The following is a 21,225-nucleotide window of genomic DNA, read 5'->3' as shown; positions in this document are numbered from 1 at the left end:
ATTTACTTAATTCAATGAATTGATTGGATTAAGATTTTGGAATGGAAGAGCTATGTATTTCTCTTCTTTCTTTCTCTCTCTCTCTCTCTCTCTCTCTCTCTCTATATATATATATATATATATATATATATATATATATATATATATATATATATATATATATAAAATAAAAGTCATAAAGTTATTGACTTAGACATTATATATGGATGGACATTTTTCATCCTTCAAATAGTTTCTTTTAACTATTTAGCTACTATTTTGATGATGTAAGAAGACGATGACATGTAGTATAAATACTCATCAAATATGAATGTAATAAACACACCATCTTGAATACAATCTTCTAAGTCTTCAACAATCCTCTCAAATCTCCTTCTTTTATTTTATAATGTTTTAGTTTAATTTTGTTAGTTTTAGTTTTGATTACATCAAATTTATAACACGTTATCAGCACGAAAGCTCTAATCAAGGTTATTAAACATATGGAAAAATCACATCTATCTTAATAAATGTATGTATTACTTAGTAAAAACATTATTAATTATAAAAAACCTCTATCATATTAAAAAATACTAATTGTTATAAATTTGATGCAATTAAAACTAAAACTAATGAAATTAAACTAAAACATTATAAAATAAAAAAAGGAGATTTGAGAGGATTCTTAATCACTTAGAAGATTGTATTTAAGATGGTGTGATTATTTATTTCACATTTGATGGGTATTTATACGACATATCATCCTATTCTTACATCATCAAAATAATAATTAAATAGTTAAAGGAAACTATTTGAAGGGTGAAAAATGTTCATCCACATGCTATGTCTAACTCAATAATTTTAATACTTTTATAACACTCCCCATTGGATGATATTTTATCAAATCTGAGTTTAACCTCGAAGTACTACCTCATTAAAAAACGGGAAAGAACTTTAACGAAGAGAAAAAGAGTGTAGTATATATAGTTGACTCCCCTTCATTTACACATCTATTACCTTACGTGTTATGCACAAGTCGCATTCCAATGTCATATACATGTTTTCTAAAGATTGCAGTAGGAAGTGCTTTCGTGAAGAGGTCTCCTACATTATTTCTAGATTGAACATATTATATCCTAACTTTTTGATCTTTTTTAAGCTCTTGAATATACTAAAAAAACTTTGGAGGTATGTGTTTTGTCCCGTCGCTCTTGATATATCATTTTTTTCATTTGAGTGACACTTGCTAAGTTATCTTAATAAATGAAAGTTGGACCTGTATCTTTGTCTAGTCCACACGAAGACAAAACGATTTGTCTAATCGATCTTAACCATGTGCATCCTCTACTAGCTTCATTTCGTGTAATTACTTCAGCATGATTTGAGGACACGGCGAGAAGTGTTTGCTTTTGAGAGCGCCAAGAAATTACGGTGCCTCCGTTTACGAATACGTATCCAGTTTGAGATCTAGCTTTATGAGGATCAGATAAATAGTCCGCATCTACATACTCAATCAAACCTTGTTTTGAATCATTAGGATAAAATAACCTTAAATCAGTAGTTCCTCGAAGCAATCGCAAAATATGCTTAACCCCATTCTAATATCTTTCTATTGGGGATGAACTGAACCTTGCTAACAAGTTTACAGCGAAAGAAATTTCAGGTCTAGTACAACTGGTAAGATACATAAGAGCCCCAAATGCATTTAGATATGGTACTTTTAGACCAACAACTTCTTCATTTTCTTCCTGAGGACGAAATGGATATCTGTCAATATTTAATGATCTAATAACCATTAGGATGCTTAAAGGATTAGTATTGACCATATTGAAACGTTTCAATACTTTTTCTGTATAATTTGATTGATGTACAAGTATTTTGTTAGGCATATGCTCAGTTTGCAAAACAAGACAATATTTGGTTTTACCAAAATCTTTCATTTCAAATTACTTCTTTAAAAGTTCAATCACTTCTAGGATTTCTTTATTCATTTCAATGATGTTTAGATCATCAACGTCGACAGCTATAATCACATACCCATATGTTGTTTTCTTAATAAATATGCATGTACAAATAGTGTTATTTTTATAACCTTTACTTGTCGAATAATCGTTTAAACGATTGTACCACATGCGTCCAGATTGCATTAACCCATACAAAGATCTTTGTAATTTTATGAAATATTTTTTGTTGGGTTTTGTACGTAATGCTTCAGGCATTTTAAATCCTTCAGGGAGTTTCATATAGATATCACTATCAAGTGATCCATATAAGTAAGCTGTAACAACATCCATAAGGCACATCTCTAAATTTCAGAGACTGTCAAGCTGATTAAATACCTAAAAGTGCTTGCATCCATTACCAGTGAATAATTCTCCTCATAATCAATTCCAGGTCACTGAGAGAAACCTTGAGCTATAAGCCTATCCTTGTATCTTACAATTTTGTTTTTCTCATTTCTTTTTCGTACGAAGATCCATCTATACCCTAATGGTTTCACAACTCCAAGTGTGAGGATAATAGCCCCAGAAATCTTTCTTTTGTTAATAGAATTTAATTCAACTTGTATAGCCTCATTCCATTTAGCCCAATCATTTCTTCTTTGACATGCAATAACAGATTGTGGTTCGCGATCATCATTCATAATATCAGATGGAACTGAATAAGAAAATATTGCACTTATATTATCAGTTTCATTTTGGTCATATATTCTATTTGTTTGACCATAATTTAGTGCGACATCTTCCTTTCATGGGGGAATTTTGATATTTCGTGTTTCTCCAGGAACAATTTCCTCATGATCTATTGAATTTTCTACTCCTTTTCTTTTTCGTTGGTTCTTATCCTTAGAACCAAATGGTCTTCCATGCTTTAGGCATATTTTAGACTCTTGAGTGACTTTATCATCAGATTGACCATATGAAATTTTAATTCGAGCCGGAACATTGATAGTTGGTATATATGATTTAGTTACCTTTTTCATGTCAGTAAATGCATCAGGTAATTGATTTTCCATTTCTTCGAAATGCATTATATTTTGAAATTACATTTCATGTTTCTTTGTGCGAGGGTCAAGATATGATAAAGAAAGCTCATGCCATAAAACATCATTTTCTATAATCTTCTTTTCTCCCTCTAATGATGGGAAATTTTCCTCATCAAACTGGCAATCAACTAGGCGTGCTATAAAAACACAATCTGTTAAAGGTTCAAGATATCTTATAACAAAGACTGACTCATAACCAAAATATATTTCTAATCTTCTTTGAGGACCCATTTTTTTTCCTTTGTAATGGTGCATTTGAGACATATACTGCACACCAAAAAATTCTCAAATGGGATATATTTGGCTCTTGACCAAAAGCAAGTTGTAGGTGAGAATATACATGATATGAACTTGGTCTCATGGGTATCAATGATCCAACATGTAATATTGCATGGCCTCAAACAGAAACAAGAAGTTTGGTTCTCATTATCAATTGTCTAGCTATTAGCTGGAGACGTTTAATCAGTGATCCAGCTAAACCATTTTGTTTGTGTACATGAGTAACTGGATGCTCAACAACAATTCCTACATACATACAATAGTCATTAAATGCTTGTGAAGTAAATTTACCAGCATTATCAAGTCTCACTCTCTTGATGCTATAATTAAGAAAATGTGCCATTAATTTAATAATTTGAGCAAGACACTTTACAAATATCACATTACGAGTTGATAATAGGCAAACATGAGACCATTTGCAGGATGCATCTATTAGGACCATAAAGTATCTAAATGGTCCATATGGTGGTTGAATCGGTCCACATATATCACCTTGAATTCTTTCTTGAAATCTAGGTGACTCCTTTTCAACTTCATTGGATAATGTTTTATAATTAACTTTCCAAGGGAACAAGATGTACATGGTCTTATGCTACTGGATTGAGATAACTTCTTGTCTTTCAATGGGTGCCCATTTGTATTCTCAATTATCCTTCGCATCATTGTTAATCCTGGGTGGCCCAACCTATCATGCCATAAATTGAATTTCCTAGGATCACAATGTTTTTCTTTGACTACAATATTTGATTTAATCATATGTATATATGTATAATGCAGACAAAAACCAAGTGTTGGTAGTTTTTCAAGCAAAAGGTTTTTGTCTATATATATATATATATATATATATATATATATATATATATATATATATTTCTTTTTTTCAACAGTCACAGTTTTTGTGTCTTATCCTTTGAAATATATGTCATTGAAAATTAGTAAGTTGATATTAGACTTTGGAGAAAATAATGCATTTTCTATACAAAAGCTCATACCATTTGGTAATATAAAATTATAAATTGGGTGTTCTCAGTTTCCTCTATTAAGTCTATTGGACTTGATATTGTATGTATGACTGTTTTTGTTGGTACAAATTTTGAAAAATATTTCTTTGATTTCAAAATAGTATGCATACTACCACTATCTACTATAAAAAGATCTCCAACATTTTGTTGGTGTTGTGCTCGAGTTGGACTCATATTAAACTTCACATATGAAATAAATAATAAGCCAATAAACATAATCACAATAATTATTATGAAGAAAGTTCATTTATTGTAGGAAAGACATTACATGAAAAACAAAGGAAAGAAAAACAGGTTTACAAGAACAATAACATAAATTTTTAGTTTATGTCTTCTATGACATTGCAAAAATCAGCAATAGTTTGCGGAGTACATTCAACATTATCAATGAAGTTTGCTTCTTTTTCTTTTCCTTTAATGGACTCTTGATAAAGTTGATAATGATGTGGAGGTGTGCGACATGTCCTTGAGCAATGGCCTGTGCTACCACACCTATACCATGAACCATCGGATTTTTGTGATGATCCAACATCATGCCTTGCCACTTTGGCCTTTTCTTGTGTATGAATATTGTTTCTTTGTAAAGATTGGTAATTATTCCTTTTCTGGCCATGACCACGATTTTTACCTTATCCACGACCAAAATTATGTTTCTGATTATGGCTTTGATTTCGATTAAAAAAGCCATGACCTCGTCCTCGACTATGGCCACGCCCTCGCCCACGTGTATTGTTTCAATAACTACCAATATTTGTAGCATTTTCTTCAGGAAGTGCTACTGATCTCATTGGAAGAGATTCATAGTGTTTCATCAAGATCTCATTGTTTTTCTCTACAACAAGCAAGCATGCATTCGGTTCAAATATTTTGTGAACTTTTGCAACCGATATTGTTGCATCAATGTAATTTTTTTGCATGAAATGTGGAGTAAGTTTTCTCCGACATATCTTCATCAGTAACTTCTTGTCCACAATACTTGAATTGTGAACATATTTTGAACAAAGCGGAGTTGTATTCATTTACTTTCTTGAAGTTTTCAAACCTCAGTGTTCTCCGTTCATCTCTAGCATTTGGAAGTATAACTTCCTTTTGATGATCAAATCTTTCTTTCAAGAGATTCGAAAGAATATTTGGATCAGCAATATCAAGATATTCAAATCTTAACATTTCATCAATATTCTTACGAAGGAAAACATATGCTTTCGCCTTGTATTATATCAAACAATTATTAAATTCATATATAGCATTTGAGATTCTCATGGACTCAAGATGCATTTTTATATCTATCATCTAGGACATATAGTTTTTCCCACTAACTTCAAGTACTAAATGGAATTTAATTTTCATCTTGTTATTTTGTTTAAATTTATAGTTACAATATGTCTAATATTGCAAAGCTCGAGTTTGTTACACTTGAAGTTAGTAAGAAAACCTATGTGTTATGTATGATAGATGTAAAAATTCATCTTGAGTCCATGAGAATCTCAAATGCAATACACGAATTTAATAATTTTTTAGCATAAGATAAGGCGAAAGCACAAGTTTTCCTTCGTAAGCAAATTGATGAAATGTTGAGATTTGAATATCTTGATGTTACCGATCCAATTATTCTCTGGAATCTCTTGAAAGAAAGATTTGATCATCAAAAGAAGTTATACTTCCAAATGCTAGAGATGAACGCAGAACACTGAGGTTTGAAGACTTCAAGAAAGTAAATGAATACAACTCTGCTTTGTTCAAAATATGTTCATAACTCAGGTATTATGGACAAGAAGTTACTGATGAAGGTATGTCGGAGAAAACATACTCCACATTTCATGCAACAAACATTACCTTGATGGAACAATATCGGTTGCAAAAGTTAACAAAATATTCTTAACTGAATGCATGCCTGATTGTTGCAGAGCAAAACAATGAGCTCTTGATGAAAAACTATGAATCTCTTCTAACGAGATCAGTAGCACTTCCTAAAGCAAATGCTACAAATACTAGTTGTTATTGAAACAATACATGTGGACGAGGGCGTGGCTATGGTCGAGGACGAGGTCATGACTATTTTAATCGAAACCAAAGCCATAATCAGAACCATAATTCTGGTCGTGGATAAGGTAATAGTCGTGGTTGTGGATAGAAAAGGAATAATTACCAATCTTTACAAAGAAACAATATCCATACAAAAGAAAAGGCCAAAGTGGCAAGGCATGATGTTGGGGCATCACAAAAATTTGATGGTTCATGTTATAGGTGTGGTAGCACAGGCCATAGGTCAAGGACCTGTCTCAGCATGCACATCTTTGTTAAGTTTATCAAGAGTCCATTAAAGGAAAAAGGAAAAGAAGCAAACCTCATTGATAATGTTGAATGCACTCCGCTAACTATTGTTGATTTTTGCAAAGTCATAGAATACATAAGCTAATAATTTATGTTATTGTTCTTGTAAACCTATTTTTTCTTCCCTTATTTTTCATGTAATCTCTTTCCTACAATAAATAAACTTTCTTTATAATAATTATTGTGATTATGTTTATAGGCTTATTATTTAATTCATATGTGAAGTTTAATATGAGTCTAAATGGAGCACAACACCAAGAAAATGTTGGAGATCTTTGTATAGTAGATAGTGGTAGTACACATACTATTTTGAAATCAAAGAAATATTTTTCAAAATTAATACCAACAAAAACAGTCATACATACAATATTAGGTCTTGCAGACTTGATAGAGGGAACTAGGAACACCAAATTTATATTACCAAATGGTATGAGCTTTTGTATAGAAAATGCATTATTTTCTCTAAAGTCTAATCTAAACTTACTAAGTTTCATTGACATATATTTCAAAGGATATGACACAAAAACTGTGACCATTGAAAATAAGAAATATATGTATTTATAGACAAAAACCATATGCTTGAAAAACTACAAACACTTGGTTTTGGTTTACATTATACATATATACATATGATTGAATCAAATATGGTAGTCAAATAAAAACATTGTGATCCAGGGACATTCAGCTTATGAGCATACAAATGGGGAACCATTGAAGGACCAAAAGTTCTCTCAATCCAGTAGCATAAGACCATGTAAATCTTCTTCCCTTGGAAAGTTAATTATAAAACATTATCCAATGAAAGTTGAAAAGGAGTCACCTAGATTTCAAGAAGGAATTCAAGGTGATATATGTGGACCAATTCAACCACCATCTGGACCATTTAGATACTTTATGGTCCTAATAGATGAATCCATCAAATGCTCTCATGTTTTCCTATTATCAACTCGTAATGTGGCATTTGCAAAGTTTCTTGCTCAAATTATTAAATTAAGGGCAAATTTCCCTGATTATAGTATCAAGAGAGTGAGACTTGATAATGCTGGTAAATTTACTTTACAAGCATTTAATGACTATTGGATGTTTGTAGGAATTGTTGTTGAGCATCCAATTGTTCATGTACATACACAAAATGGTTTAGCTGATCACTGATTAAACATCTCCAACTAATAGCTAGACCATTGATAATGAGAACCAAACTTCCTTTTTATGTTTGGTCCGTGCAATATTACATGTTGGATCATTGATACGCATGAGACCAATTTCATATCTTGAATATTGTCCCCTACAACTTGCTTTTTGTCAAGAGCCAAATACATCCTATTTGAGAATTTTTGGGTGTTCAGTATATGACCCCAATGCACCACCACAAAGGAAAAAAATAGGTCCTCAAAGAAGGTTGGGAATATATGTTGGTTATGAGTCAGTCTTTGTTATAAGATATCTTGAGCCTTTAACAGGTGATGTTTATACAGCACGCCTAGCTGATTGACACTTTGATGAGGAAACTTTCCCATCATTAGGGGCAGAAAAGAAGATTATAGAAAAGAATGTTTCATGGCATGATCCTTCTTTATCCTATATTGACCCTCGCACATAGCAATGTGAAATGGAATTTCAAAAGATAATGCATTTCCAAGAAATGAAAAAGCAACTACCCGATGCATTTACTGATATGAAAAACATGACTAAATCATAATTACTAGTTGTTAATGTTCCGGCTCAAATTTAAATTCCATACGGAAAATCTAAGGATAAAATCACTTAAGAGTCTAAAACACGCCTGAAGCATGGAAGACCATTTGGTTCTAAGGATAAAAACCCACGAAAAAAAAGCGGAGTAGAAAATGCACTGGATCATGAGGAAAGTGTTCATGGAGAAACACGGAATATCAAATTTCCCCCAGGAAAGGAAGATGTTGCACTAAATTATGGTGAAACAAATAGAATATGTGACCAAAATGAAACTAATAATATAAGTGCAAGATTTTCTTATTCAGTTGCATCTGATATTATGAATGATGATCTCAAACCACAATCTGTGATTGAATGTCAAAGAAGAAATGATTGGGCTAAATGGAATGAGGCTATACAAGTTGAATTAAATTCTTTTAACAAGAGAAATATTTTTGGGGCTATTATCCTCACACTTGGAGTTGTGAAACCATTAGGGTATAGATGGATCTTCGTACGAAAAAAAATGAGCAAAACAAAATTGAAAGATACAAGGCAAGGCTTGTGGCTCAAGGTTTCTCTCAATGACCTAGAATTGATTATGAGAAAAATTATTCACTCGTTATGGATGCAAGCACCTTTAGGTATTTAATAAGATTGGCAGTCTCTGAAATTTAGAGATGCGCCTTATGGATTTTGTTACAACTTACTTATATGAGTCACTTGATAGTGATATCTATATGAAAATCCCTGAGGATTTAAAATTCCTGAAGCATTACGTACAAAACTCAAAGAAATGTACTTTATAAAATTGCAAAGATCTTTGTATGGGTTAAAGCAATCTGGACACATGTGGTACAATCGTTTAAGCGATTATTTGACAAGTAAAGGTTATAAAAATAACACAATTTGTACATTCGTATTTATTAAGAAAACAACATCTGGGTATGTGATTATAGCGGTCTACGTTGATGATCTAAACATCATTGGAACGAATATTAAAATCCTAGAAGTGATTGAACTTTTAAAGATGCAATTTGAAATAAAAGATCTTGGTAAACCAAATATTGTCTTGGTTTGCAGAATGAGCATATGCCTAACGGAATACTTGTACATCAATAAATTATACATAAAGAGTCTTGAGATGTTTCAATATGGCCAATGCCAATCCTTTAAGCACCCCAATGGTTGTTAGATCATTAAATATTGATAAAGATCCCTTTCGTCATCAAGAAGAAAATGAAGAAGTTCTTGGTCCAGAAGTACCATATCTAAATGCAATTCGGGCTCTTATGTATCTTACCAATTGTACTAGACCTAACATTTCTTTCGCTGTAAACTTGCTAGCAAGGTTTAGTTCATCACCAGCAAAAAGACATTGGACTTGGATTAATCATATTTTGCGATATCTTCGAGGAACTACTGATTTAGGGTTATTTTATCCTAATGATTCAAAACAAGGTTTGATTGGTTATGTAGATGTAGACTATTTATCTGATCCTCATAAAGCTAGATCTCAAACAGGATAAGTATTCATGAACGGAGGCACCATAATTTTTTGGCGCTGTCAACTTGTCACCACGTCCTCAAATCATGCTGAAGTAATCGCACTAAATGAAGCTAGTAAAGAATGCACATTGTTAAGATCGATGAGACAACTCATTTTCTCTTCATGTGTACTAGATAAAGATAGAGGTCCAACATTAATTTATCAAGATAACTTAGCATGTGTCACTCAAATGAAATAAGGATATATCAAGAGCGACAGAACAAAACACAAACCTCCAAAGTTTTTTGAGTATATTCAATAGCTTATAAAAGATTAAAAGGTTGAGATAGAATATGTTCAATCTAGCAACAATGTAGCAGACATTTTTACGAAAGCACTTCCTACTACAATCTTCAGACAACATGTATATTGCATCGGAATACGATATATGCATAACACGTACGTAACATATGTCTAAATGGGGGGGGGGGGGGGAGTCAACTATATAATGCACTCTTTTTCCATTCGTTAAAGTTTTTTTGGTTGGGTTTTCTTTAGCAAGGTTTTTAATTAGGCAGTACTTCAAGGTTGAACTCAGATTTGAAAAAATGTCATACAAGGGGGAGTGTTATAAAAGTTATAAAATTATTGAGTTAGACATAGCATGTGGATGAACATTTTTCATCCTTCAAATAGTTTCCTTTAACTATTTAGTTACTATTTTGATGACGTAAGAATATGATGATATGTTGTATAAATACCCATCAAATGTGAAAGAAATAAACACACCATCTTGAATAAAATCTTCTAAGTGTTCAAGAATCCTCTTAAATCTTTGTCTTTTATTTTATAATGTTATAATTTAATTTTGTTAGTTTTAATTTTAATTACATCAAATTTATATATATATATATATATATATATATATATATATATATATATATATATATATCACATGATATTTAAAAACCGCTATATCACTACGAGAATTGCTATTTTAAATCACGACAAGTGACCCGTGATTAGGTTTTGGACCGTGGTAATTGCATAGCATAGGATTTGTGACCACATATGCGAATTAAAAGAGCAATTCTTAGACCTATTAGAACACCAAAACAAATTTTGAGAGAAAAAATTGTCAAACAAGAAATTCTTTTTTGGAAGCTCATTTCCAAACAAAAACTCATTTCTAAAGTTCAATAGATACCACCACATGAGATAAAACACTCCTTCTAACACATTCCATATACCTCTTTCTGAAGAAACCATCTCTACTTTAATTATAGGCTTCATCGACAGAAAATTCCGAAATTTCTTTCGTAAAATGATCTTGAAAAAACTAAATTCTATCGCAAATCTGTCGTTAACTAGATAATAGAGATAGTTTTATTGACCAATTATATTGTCGCAAAGGATCCTAATACTGTTCAGTTCCATCATAATTCTTTCACAAATTTGTCACTAGATTATTTACATTAACAACAGATTTGATGGCATATTATTTGTCAAATCTATAATCAAAATTGACAAATCAAAATCAAAATTTATATTACAAAGCTAAATAAGATATTTATATTCGATTTCAAAATGTTAAATTTGACTACCAAAATGAACATTAATATTTGATTTCCAAACATAAAAATCGACTACCAAATTGAACATCAATATTCGATTTAAAAACATAAAAATCCAACTACCAAACTGAATATCCATACTCGATTTCAAAGTATCGAAACCAATTCACAAAAGTCTAAAGTACACATCTAATTAGGGTTATTTCCTTGGGTGAGATTTAGTATTTCATTATACATCTTCGCAATTTGTTGTTTTTGTGCCTTAACTTCCACATGTTCGGGCAAAATCGCTTGTTCCATTTCTTAACGTTCCAACTTTAGTTCTCCTTTCATCTTGCATGGATGCGATCTATAATGACCTATAAAGTATATTAACAAATATAAATTTAATGAACGGGCAATACCAATCGGTACAAAAACTAATAAAATAACAACTAAATACAAACAACACCAACAAGAACTAACAACACTTTCAAGATGAATCAACCAACAATAGCATTGTACTTTCAAGGAGAAAAACATGAAAACATATTAACATTTATTTTCAAGATGAACTAAGCATGAATAACATTGTACATTCAAGGAGAAAAAAAAGGAAAATAGGTCACTATTGTACTTTCAAGATGAACCAACCAAGAATAGCGTTGTACATTCAAAGAGGAAACATAGCAAGCATTGTACTTTCAAGATGAACCTACCAAGAATAATATCATACTTTCAAGGATGAAAATAGGAAAACATTATACTTTCAAGATAAACAAACCAAGAAATAACATTGTCCTTTCGAGGAAAACAAGAAAACAAGACAACAATGGGTCATGAGCAAAACAGGAAAAGAAAGCAGCAAAAGAGAATAAAGAAACCTTGAAGTTGTCTGAAGATCTACTTGGGGCTACTAGAGAAAGCACCAAAAACCTTTCTGGATCAGACATAGAACCAAATCCAAGTACTCGGAATTTCTTGATCCCTCCACTAGCTTTAAGCTATAGTTCATGATCATAAAGGGGTATGACTATTACTATCATCACCATATCTCACCACCATAACGTCCTTATATGCATTCTATATTATCCTAAACTAATTAGTATATATTAAATTAAATATATATATCATCAAAGAATAATTTATTAAATTATTAAGGATTTAATAAATACCACAACTATTCCAAATTTAGGTGTAATGTACTTGGTGTTTGAAGTGCCTTTTTTTTAGTTTGGTGTGTTTTTTCAAAAAGTTCAAGTCGAGTATGTAGGCGTTTAAGCTTTGATTCCTAAAAAATTATCAAGAAAAGATACATATAACACCAAAAAAAGAGCTAACACATTTTACAAAATATCTTACCAATAAATCTCTCTGATGTGAAATTAAGCTGGAATCGCAACATTGTTTAGAAATTGAACCATGTTCCGTTTTTTTTCTATTTTGCTTTCTAGATTTCGACTTATGTTTACATTTGTCAGTGTTCCAAACTTTATCAATAATTTATTCACAATATCCCAATGTTATCCATTCCATGCGAAAAACGACTTTAGAATGGATAAATCACCTTCTAATGATAAAATGACATTGTTAGCCTTTGTAAGTTTAACAATTTCACATCGTTCATTTTTCCAAGTGTCAGAAAAACATCTTTTCATGACATTCTCCTATGAAACCTATATAAATTTATCAATGTATTTATCTTCCTGATGATACACAATACCTACACAAATATCACTTATATAGTTAGCCATATCTTTGTGAGGACAAAGTTGGTCTTCTAGTCGATGGTGAGCAAGCAGCTGATTGATAGGGTGAGTGTTGATGACCTTAATTTGGGAGGGGGGAGAAGGGTGACGACTTGAAAGGGAACCAATTAACTTTTGTGTGAAATTTGAGGGAATGAAAAACCTAAGGAGGGAAAAGATAATCTTTCATTATGGAATTAGGGGAATGAAAAGTGGAATCAAGGGAATGAAAAATATGAGAGAAATGAAAATCAGCTCCCGATTGGGTTTTATTTATGGGATCTATCCGCGAGGGATTAAGCTTATCGCAAATTTGTCACAATTCTTCCTTAATCTCTTGTTAGCCCCATTTTGAAGGCTACAAACATCCTTAAAACATGACCCAAAATTTTCTATTTTTATTTAAGTGAAAATAGCATTCCCAAAACATTGTTCATACAACCCAATAAAATAGTATTTCAAACATCATAAAAATCAGATGTGCGATGCAGTCAACCCGAGCACCCCCCCCCCCCCCCTTGGAATCGGATACCTGAAACATAAACTAAAAATCGTAAGCACAAAGCTTAGTGTGTTCCCTCACAATACCACATACCATACATATCATATAATGGGCCTCGCCCAATGAGATATGGTCCCCACCTAAAATAACATACATATATAATCATATACAAGTATCACATAGACAACAAGTATACTAACATAACCAATCCAGGGTCGGCTTTGGTGCCTTAGACCCACTAAACCCAGTGAGGAAACTTACCTCGAACGTTGAGTCTTACTGAAATAAATCCTTAGCTACTGGCCAGACGACTCCTCGAGCTAACATAATAAAATAACACCTATTTAACACTTAGGTTTCATTCTATATTCAATAATACATTCTTGGGGTAAAATGACTATTTTACCCCTGACCTAATATGATCTAAGACCAAGGCCCAAAATCACTTGTTCTTTGAAAGCCCATTTATGGCCCAATTTTCCAAATTGGGCCCAAACCCCCAACATGGGCCTTACCCCAATGCCCATTAAATTTTCCTCAGTCCAAAGACTCGATTTCAAATGGCCATTAAGGCCCAAAACAACAATCTCCAAAGAAGTAGCCCATCTGTGGCCCAAAAGACACAAAACCCAATCACTGAGTACGCAGGGCGCACTCAGCTGTACGCTAAGCGTATACGTTGCATGGCTTGTACCCTACGTGTAGGAGCTTGTACGCCCATTATACTCATCCATTCAGGCATTTCTCCATTAAGCTCTTAATTACTTAAGTCCAATGGTCCCAGTCATAGGTCTGAGTCATATACAACATCTTAACCATAAAGTCATTAACTTGGTGGCTTTGCATGCCCCAAGTGAACCCAAATATGACACTGTACTTCCATTAAATGAACTCAAACTCATGCATGGATGGTTCTAAGCTTCAAAAATGGCAAATTTATGACTCTAGGACTAAAAGAACACCAAGAGTAGCAAGTCTAAGCTTTAGAAATGATAATAATCCATAAGATCTCATCTATGGGACGAAAAAGGGTCCAAAAGCTCAAACAAAGGAGATCTAATCTATAATATAACAAGTTCAGAGCTTTATACCTCAAATGAGTGCTAAATGATGATGAGCAACCCGGCCCACCCGAGCCAAAACCCTAAACGAGCTAATATACTTGGGGCCCAGCTTGCCCTGCTTCTTGAACCAGATGACACCTTTCCAAGGTGACACCTTCACGAGAACCATATCTCCCACCCTGAACTCCAAGTATGACCGGCGTTTGTCGGCATAACTCTTCTACCGACTCAGAGCTGTTTGAAGCCTGCTCCGAACATGGTGAATCAACTCAGTGGTCTTGAGTACCACCTCAGTACTCCGCATAACTCGTTGACTGACCTCGCCTAACAAATCGGGGTCCTGCATTTCCTCCCATAGAGCGTCTCAAAAAGAGGTCGATCAATGCTAATTTGATAATTGTTGTTATACGAAAATTCCACTAATGGAAGATACTTATCCCAACTCGCATCGAAATCCAACACACAAGCACACAACATATCCTCAAGAATTTGGATAACCTGCTCACTCTGACCATCAGTCTACAGATGAAATGTTGTACTAAAATGGAGACGAGTACCTAACTTATCATGAAACCGCTTCTAAAACCTGGAAGTAAAGCTAACATCCCAGTCTGAAACCACTGATACCGACACCCCATGATGTGTCACTACTTCCCTTATATAAATCTCGACCAACTTCTTAGCAGAAATACTCTCCTGGATTGGAATAAAGTGTGCTCTCTTGGTCAAACGATCCACGATGACCCAAATAGAATACATTATGTGCCTAGTCCTGGGAAGCTTCGTGATGAAATCCATAGCGATGTCTTCCTATTTCCATAGGGGAATCTCTAACGGTTGCATCTTGCCGTGAGGAAACTGATTCTTAGCATTGACTTTCCTACAAGTCAAGCACCGCTCCACGTATCATGCTACATCCCGCTTCATGCAGGGCCACCAATAATTAGGACGAAGCTCCCTATACATCTTCGTCGCACTAGGATGAATGGAGAACCTCGACTCGTGGGCCTCCTCCATCAGTACCTGACATATACCACCCCAATACAACATCCAAACCCGCCGATGCAGAGTCAACAATCCGCGGCTATCATAATTAAAGGAAGCCACCTGACCCACAAATGTGCTCACTCTTCTGGTGCTCTTCCTTCATAGCCTCGGCCTGAGCCTCACGAATCCACCCCAACAGTGGAGTAATCACGGTCATCCTCAAACATATATCTCTTATCGGAGCCATAACCGTCTTGCGGCTAAGAGCACCGGCCACCACATTGGCCTTTCTTGGGTGATAAAGGATCTCAAAATCATAATCCTTCACCACATACAACCATCGATGCTGCCTCATGCTCATATTCGACTGATCCATCAAGTACCTCAGGCTCTTGTGATCCATGTAAATAGTAAAATGAACCCCATAGAGGTAATACCGCCAAATCTTCAAGGCAAAAAGCACGACCCCCAACTCCAAATCATGCGTTGGATAGTTTGCCTCATGAGGCTTCAGCTGTCTCGAAGCGTAAGTAATCATGCAACCCCTGTTGCGTCAACAATGTCCCCAAACCAGTGATCGAAGCATCACAATAAACCATAAAATCATCGACACCCTCAGGTAGGGTCAGAATCGACGCCTCACACAATCGTTGTCGAAGAGTCTCAAAAGTTGCCTACTGCTTAGGCCCCTAACGAAAAGTCACCAAATTCGTGGTCAGTCGGGTCAAGGAACATTGATGTTGGAGAAATCCTGGATGAATCTCTGATAATAACCAGCCAGACCAAGAAAACTCTATATCTCAGATGGAGAGCTCAGAACCTCCCACTGCATCACGATCTTGACCTTGTCCGGATCGACTAGAATATCCTTCTGGTTGACAAGGTGCCCCAGAAACTGCACCTCACCCAACCAGAACTCGCACTTGGAGAACTTTGCGAAAAGTCTCTCCTAAATCAATGTCTCCAGCACTTCCCTCAAGTGCTCCTGTAACACCGTAAATTTTCAAAAAAAAATTTCATTTAAAATCACTTAATCCTCATAACACATTTCATAAAAATCTCATCAGTTTAATTTACACTTCGCAACTCCACAATTATTCAGTTAAAAATCCAGGATCCTCAAAAACATAACTCTTCCACTGGTGTGTACAATCAAGCCGGTGCTTTCCCGTGATCCTGAGAAAAACTTGAAACACATAACACATAACACGTCAAGCACGAAGCTTAGTGAGTTCCCTAAAATACCACGCACATATAAGCAGCCACTCGAGGCTATAACTCTATAAGACCCTCTGATCAATGTGTCTCAGTGGGACCCTCCGGTCCCACAACTCTGATGGACCCTCTGGTCCTAACTCTGTGGACCCTCCGGTCCCAACTCTATAAACTCTGAGTAATACACAACATAAATCACAAAGAAATAATGCAGGATATCACAATACACAGATAAGCACATAAGACATCTCTATGACACAAAATACCACTCATGGTAAAGTATAGTGAGAAGAATGATCTAACAAGCAACAAGTAAATAAACCACGCACCCGAATCTTGAATTAGCCTTCGCCTATCACAAGGGAGGAATATCTCTAATTAATACTCTTTTCACAACTCAAACAACTGAAGACAATTCTTTCTCTTTCTAACTCTTTGGAGTGGATAAAAGACCATTTTACCCCTACATGGTCTCTGTTACTAATGTTGACCAAAACCCCAAAGTCAACATAAGTCAACACTAGAGTCAACAATCCGAATTTGACCTGACTCGCCGAGTGCACCCTTGTGACTCATCGAGTCCCATCGTTTTACTCAGAAGTTTCGTGAAGGTTGACTTAGCTCGTCGAGTTGACTCCCAACTCACTGAGTGATCGCATGACCCAGCTCCTCGGGACAAACCCTAATCAACTCGTCGAGTCGGCTCATCGAGTCGGTGAATTCATTCAGATATAATGCTTATTCAGACGATTTAAAATAGATCCATTACTCCAAACACTATATTTGTTATCTCAAGGCTCAATAGTCACGTAAAGCTTCGATCTTTACGTTCATGCATAATGTTATTGCTTCAAAATGCTAATACATGCCCTTCATAAATGATTAAGCCCAAAAACCCTCCTATCGATGAATAAAGATTGGACACCTAGACCCTAAGGACCACACAAGGTCCAGATCTGAGGTCTAGACTCTTTGATAACTCATGCTACTCAAAAACCCAAACAAAAGATGGCAAAAAGCTCTAGAACTCCATAGATATGAGATCTATCCAAAATAAGAAGAAAGGTGAAGACTTCATACCTTCCTCAGGAGCTCTGAAAAGGAAATCACTAGATACAACAACCTCACCTCCAGCTCCTTTCTTGATAACCTCATCCTCTTCTTCAAATGATGCACAAGAGCCACAATATGAGCTTCTCTCTCACTCTCTAGCTCAAATAGCAATTAGGGTTTGCTCTCAGGGGTGTAAGGTAACTGATGAGGCGGAAATAGGGGCATAAGTTCCCTTTTATAGGCTCCAGCCCCGGGAAATTAGGGTTTCTCTACCCAGCACCAACTCGACGAGTCTGCCTCCCGATTCGTCGATTCCATTAATTAAATCCCACCCAACAACTCGACCCTACTCGGCGAGTTGGACTCCCAACTCATCGAGTTACTCCATAAACCTCAAGAATACAACCATACGATAACATACCTGAAATTCCAGATGTTACAGCTCACCATGCTGCTCTTGAGTCTTAGAATAAACCAAGATATCATCAATAAATGCTATCATAGACCGATCTAGCATCGGTCTGCACACGCGGTTCATGAGGTCCATGAACGCGGTTGGAGCATTGGTGAGCCCAAAAGGCATCACCATGAACTCATAATGACCATATCGAGTTCGGAACGTTGTCTTCTGCACATCCTCATCCCTGACCCGCATTTGATAGTAACCCTTGATCGCAAATCAATCTTGGAGAACCAAGATGTACCCCTGAAGCTGATCGAAAAGATCATCAATCCTCAAGAGGGGATAAGGGTTCTTCACCGTTACCTTATACAACTGCGGGTAGTCGATACACATACGATGAGACCCGTCCTTCTTCTTCACAAACATAATCAATCTCCCTAAGGCAAACTGCTCGGTCTGGTAAATCCCTTATCTAACAGATCATATAGCTTTGTAGACAATTCATGCATCTCGAGAGGAGCCAACCAATAAGGTGTTTTGGCTATCGGAGCCGCACCTGGAACCAGATAATTCCTAAACTCTAACTTCCTCTCCGGAGGTACCCCAACAAAATCCTCCGAGAACACATCCGGATAATCCCGCACGACCAAAACATCATCTATTATCGCCTTACCCTTATCCCGGGTATCCATGACATAAGAGAGAAAACCCGAACAACAATGATGAAGATAGCGTCAGGCCCTTGCTACAGAACACAAAACCGGCCCACGCTGCGGTTTCTTACCCAGAATCACCAACTATCCCCCACTTAGGGTCTGAACCCGAACTACCTGCTGCTCACGGTCGATCACTACCCCATTAGGGCTCAACCAAGCCATATCCACAATGACCTTGTTTCCGCATAGAAGAATGAGAATCAAATCAACTGGATACTACTCGCTAAATAACTAGAGAGTACAACCTCAATGGACCCTCGCAAACCGAACCGTCCTATCATCAGCAATCTTATCATCAAGAGGACAAACTAGCTCCCTCGGAGCTCTAGCAAATCTCTTGTTAACCGTACACGATACAAAAGATTGGGTAGCCCCCGAATCAAATTATATATATATATATATATATATATATATATATATATATATATATATATATATATATATATATATATATATATATAATCTTATTTTTATTATAAATGACTACTAATATACATTTAAATGATTTAAGACGGCTTTTTTATGAGATAAAGTTAGATGCAAGCTTAAGACACGTATGACACGTATTGGTAAAATCATGGCAAATTTTTTAGAGCAATTGTTAATACATCTTACTCCATATTTGATAAGGTTAGTAGAAAAGTGATGTAAAAAGCAAAAACTTAAAATATATATATATATATATATATATATATATATATATATATATATATATATATATATATATATATATATATATATATATATATATATATATATATATATATATATATACACGTGAAGTCATTGATTGAATAGGCTCGTAGGTTAACTTTTATTTTTTTTTTTCAAAACATTTCATCCCTACTTTTGTACTATCGAGTTTTTGATCACGACTAGAGTGAAATGAAAAAATTATAGGGCGTATAGATCAAAACTGCAAGTGCTACACTTAGATCACTACCAAACAAAAAATATATCATCGGCGCTAAGAAATGTAGCATCCATCATGTGAATAGTTAGTAAAAAAGGAATGTGAAAGACTTTTCTCTAATTACTCTGTACCTTATTCCGTAAAAATGGGGTTTTAAAAAAATCTTCGGCAGCAGGCCAACTTGTGGGTGGCAATCATGTTTTTTTCTTCGAACAACACCATTTTTACAAATTGATTTAAAGTTGTCTTATTTATTATTAAAATATCTCTAAAAGGACTAATTATATTCCAAAAAAAATAGATTTATACCTACAAGAGCAAACAAGAAGTTCAACGAAAATCGCAAGAAGCTTCAAGCTCTATTGAGGGGTATAATACACAAGAGGAAGGAAGTAACCGAGATGGGAGAAAGTTGCTACGATGACTTACTTGGAATTTTGCTGGAATCGAATTCCAAAAAAATCAAAGAAGGGGGAGTTGGAATGAGTATCGAAGATGTGATCGAAGAATGCAAGCTATTTTACATTGCTGGATCCGAAACAACCTCAAATTTGATAGTCTGGACCATGGTTTGTTTGAGTTTGCATCAAGAATGGCAAATTGAAGCTCGACAAGAGATTTTACAAGTCTTTGGTACAGGAGAGCTGCATTTCGAAGGCCTAAAGCATCTCAAAGTTGTAACCATGATACTAAACGAGGTTCTTAGGCTATACCCACCTGCAGTCATGGTGATACGAGCTACTGTGAAGGAGACGAAGCTAGGAGACATGATGATACCTTCGGGTGTGCACATAACGATACCTATAATCCATGTTCATCATGATCGTGAAATATGGGGAGAAGATGCAACCGAGTTCAAACCCCAAAGGTTCTTAGAAGGAGTATTGAATGCGACCAAAGGAAGAGGATCGGGTTCTTTTTTGCCATTTACTGGTGGTCCTCGGATTTGCATAGGGCAAAACTTTGCCATGATTGAAGCAAAAGTAGCCATAGCAAAACTTCTTCAAGGTTTTTCCTTCAAGCTTTCTTCATCTTATATACATTCTCCATTTTGTGTGTTCACTATTCCACCCCAGTTTGGAGCTCATTTAATTTTACAGAAAATATAAGTAGACTTTCTTTTAAACCGTTAGGTACAAATGCATCTATATATGTATGATTGTATAGGTAAATTGAAAAGAAAAACTATGTAATCTTCAGTGTATTCCAATGCTAGTAAGACAACCCACAATGTTTTGTAACCAACTTCTT

General features: G+C 34.9%; 1 protein-coding gene across 1 annotated transcript in view; it reads left to right on the top strand.

The window, feature by feature from the left end:
- LOC145072181 (cytochrome P450 CYP72A219-like) overlaps positions 1-21,215 on the top strand; it is a 24,863-nt gene extending 3,648 nt beyond the window's left edge. The window contains exon 4 of the mRNA XM_079018565.1: positions 20,276-21,215. Coding sequence (XP_078874691.1) covers positions 20,276-21,083 — 808 coding nt within the window. The 3' untranslated portion in view covers positions 21,084-21,215. The remainder of the gene's footprint in view (positions 1-20,275) is intronic.
- The last annotated feature ends 10 nt before the right edge of the window (positions 21,216-21,225 follow it).

This window comes from Lactuca serriola, chromosome 9 (genome assembly GCF_051521515.1).
Source record: "Lactuca serriola cultivar US96UC23 chromosome 9, Lser_US96UC23_V15, whole genome shotgun sequence".
NCBI classification, from domain to species: Eukaryota; Viridiplantae; Streptophyta; class Magnoliopsida; order Asterales; family Asteraceae; genus Lactuca; species Lactuca serriola.
This window is presented reverse-complemented; position numbering and strand designations above follow the sequence as displayed.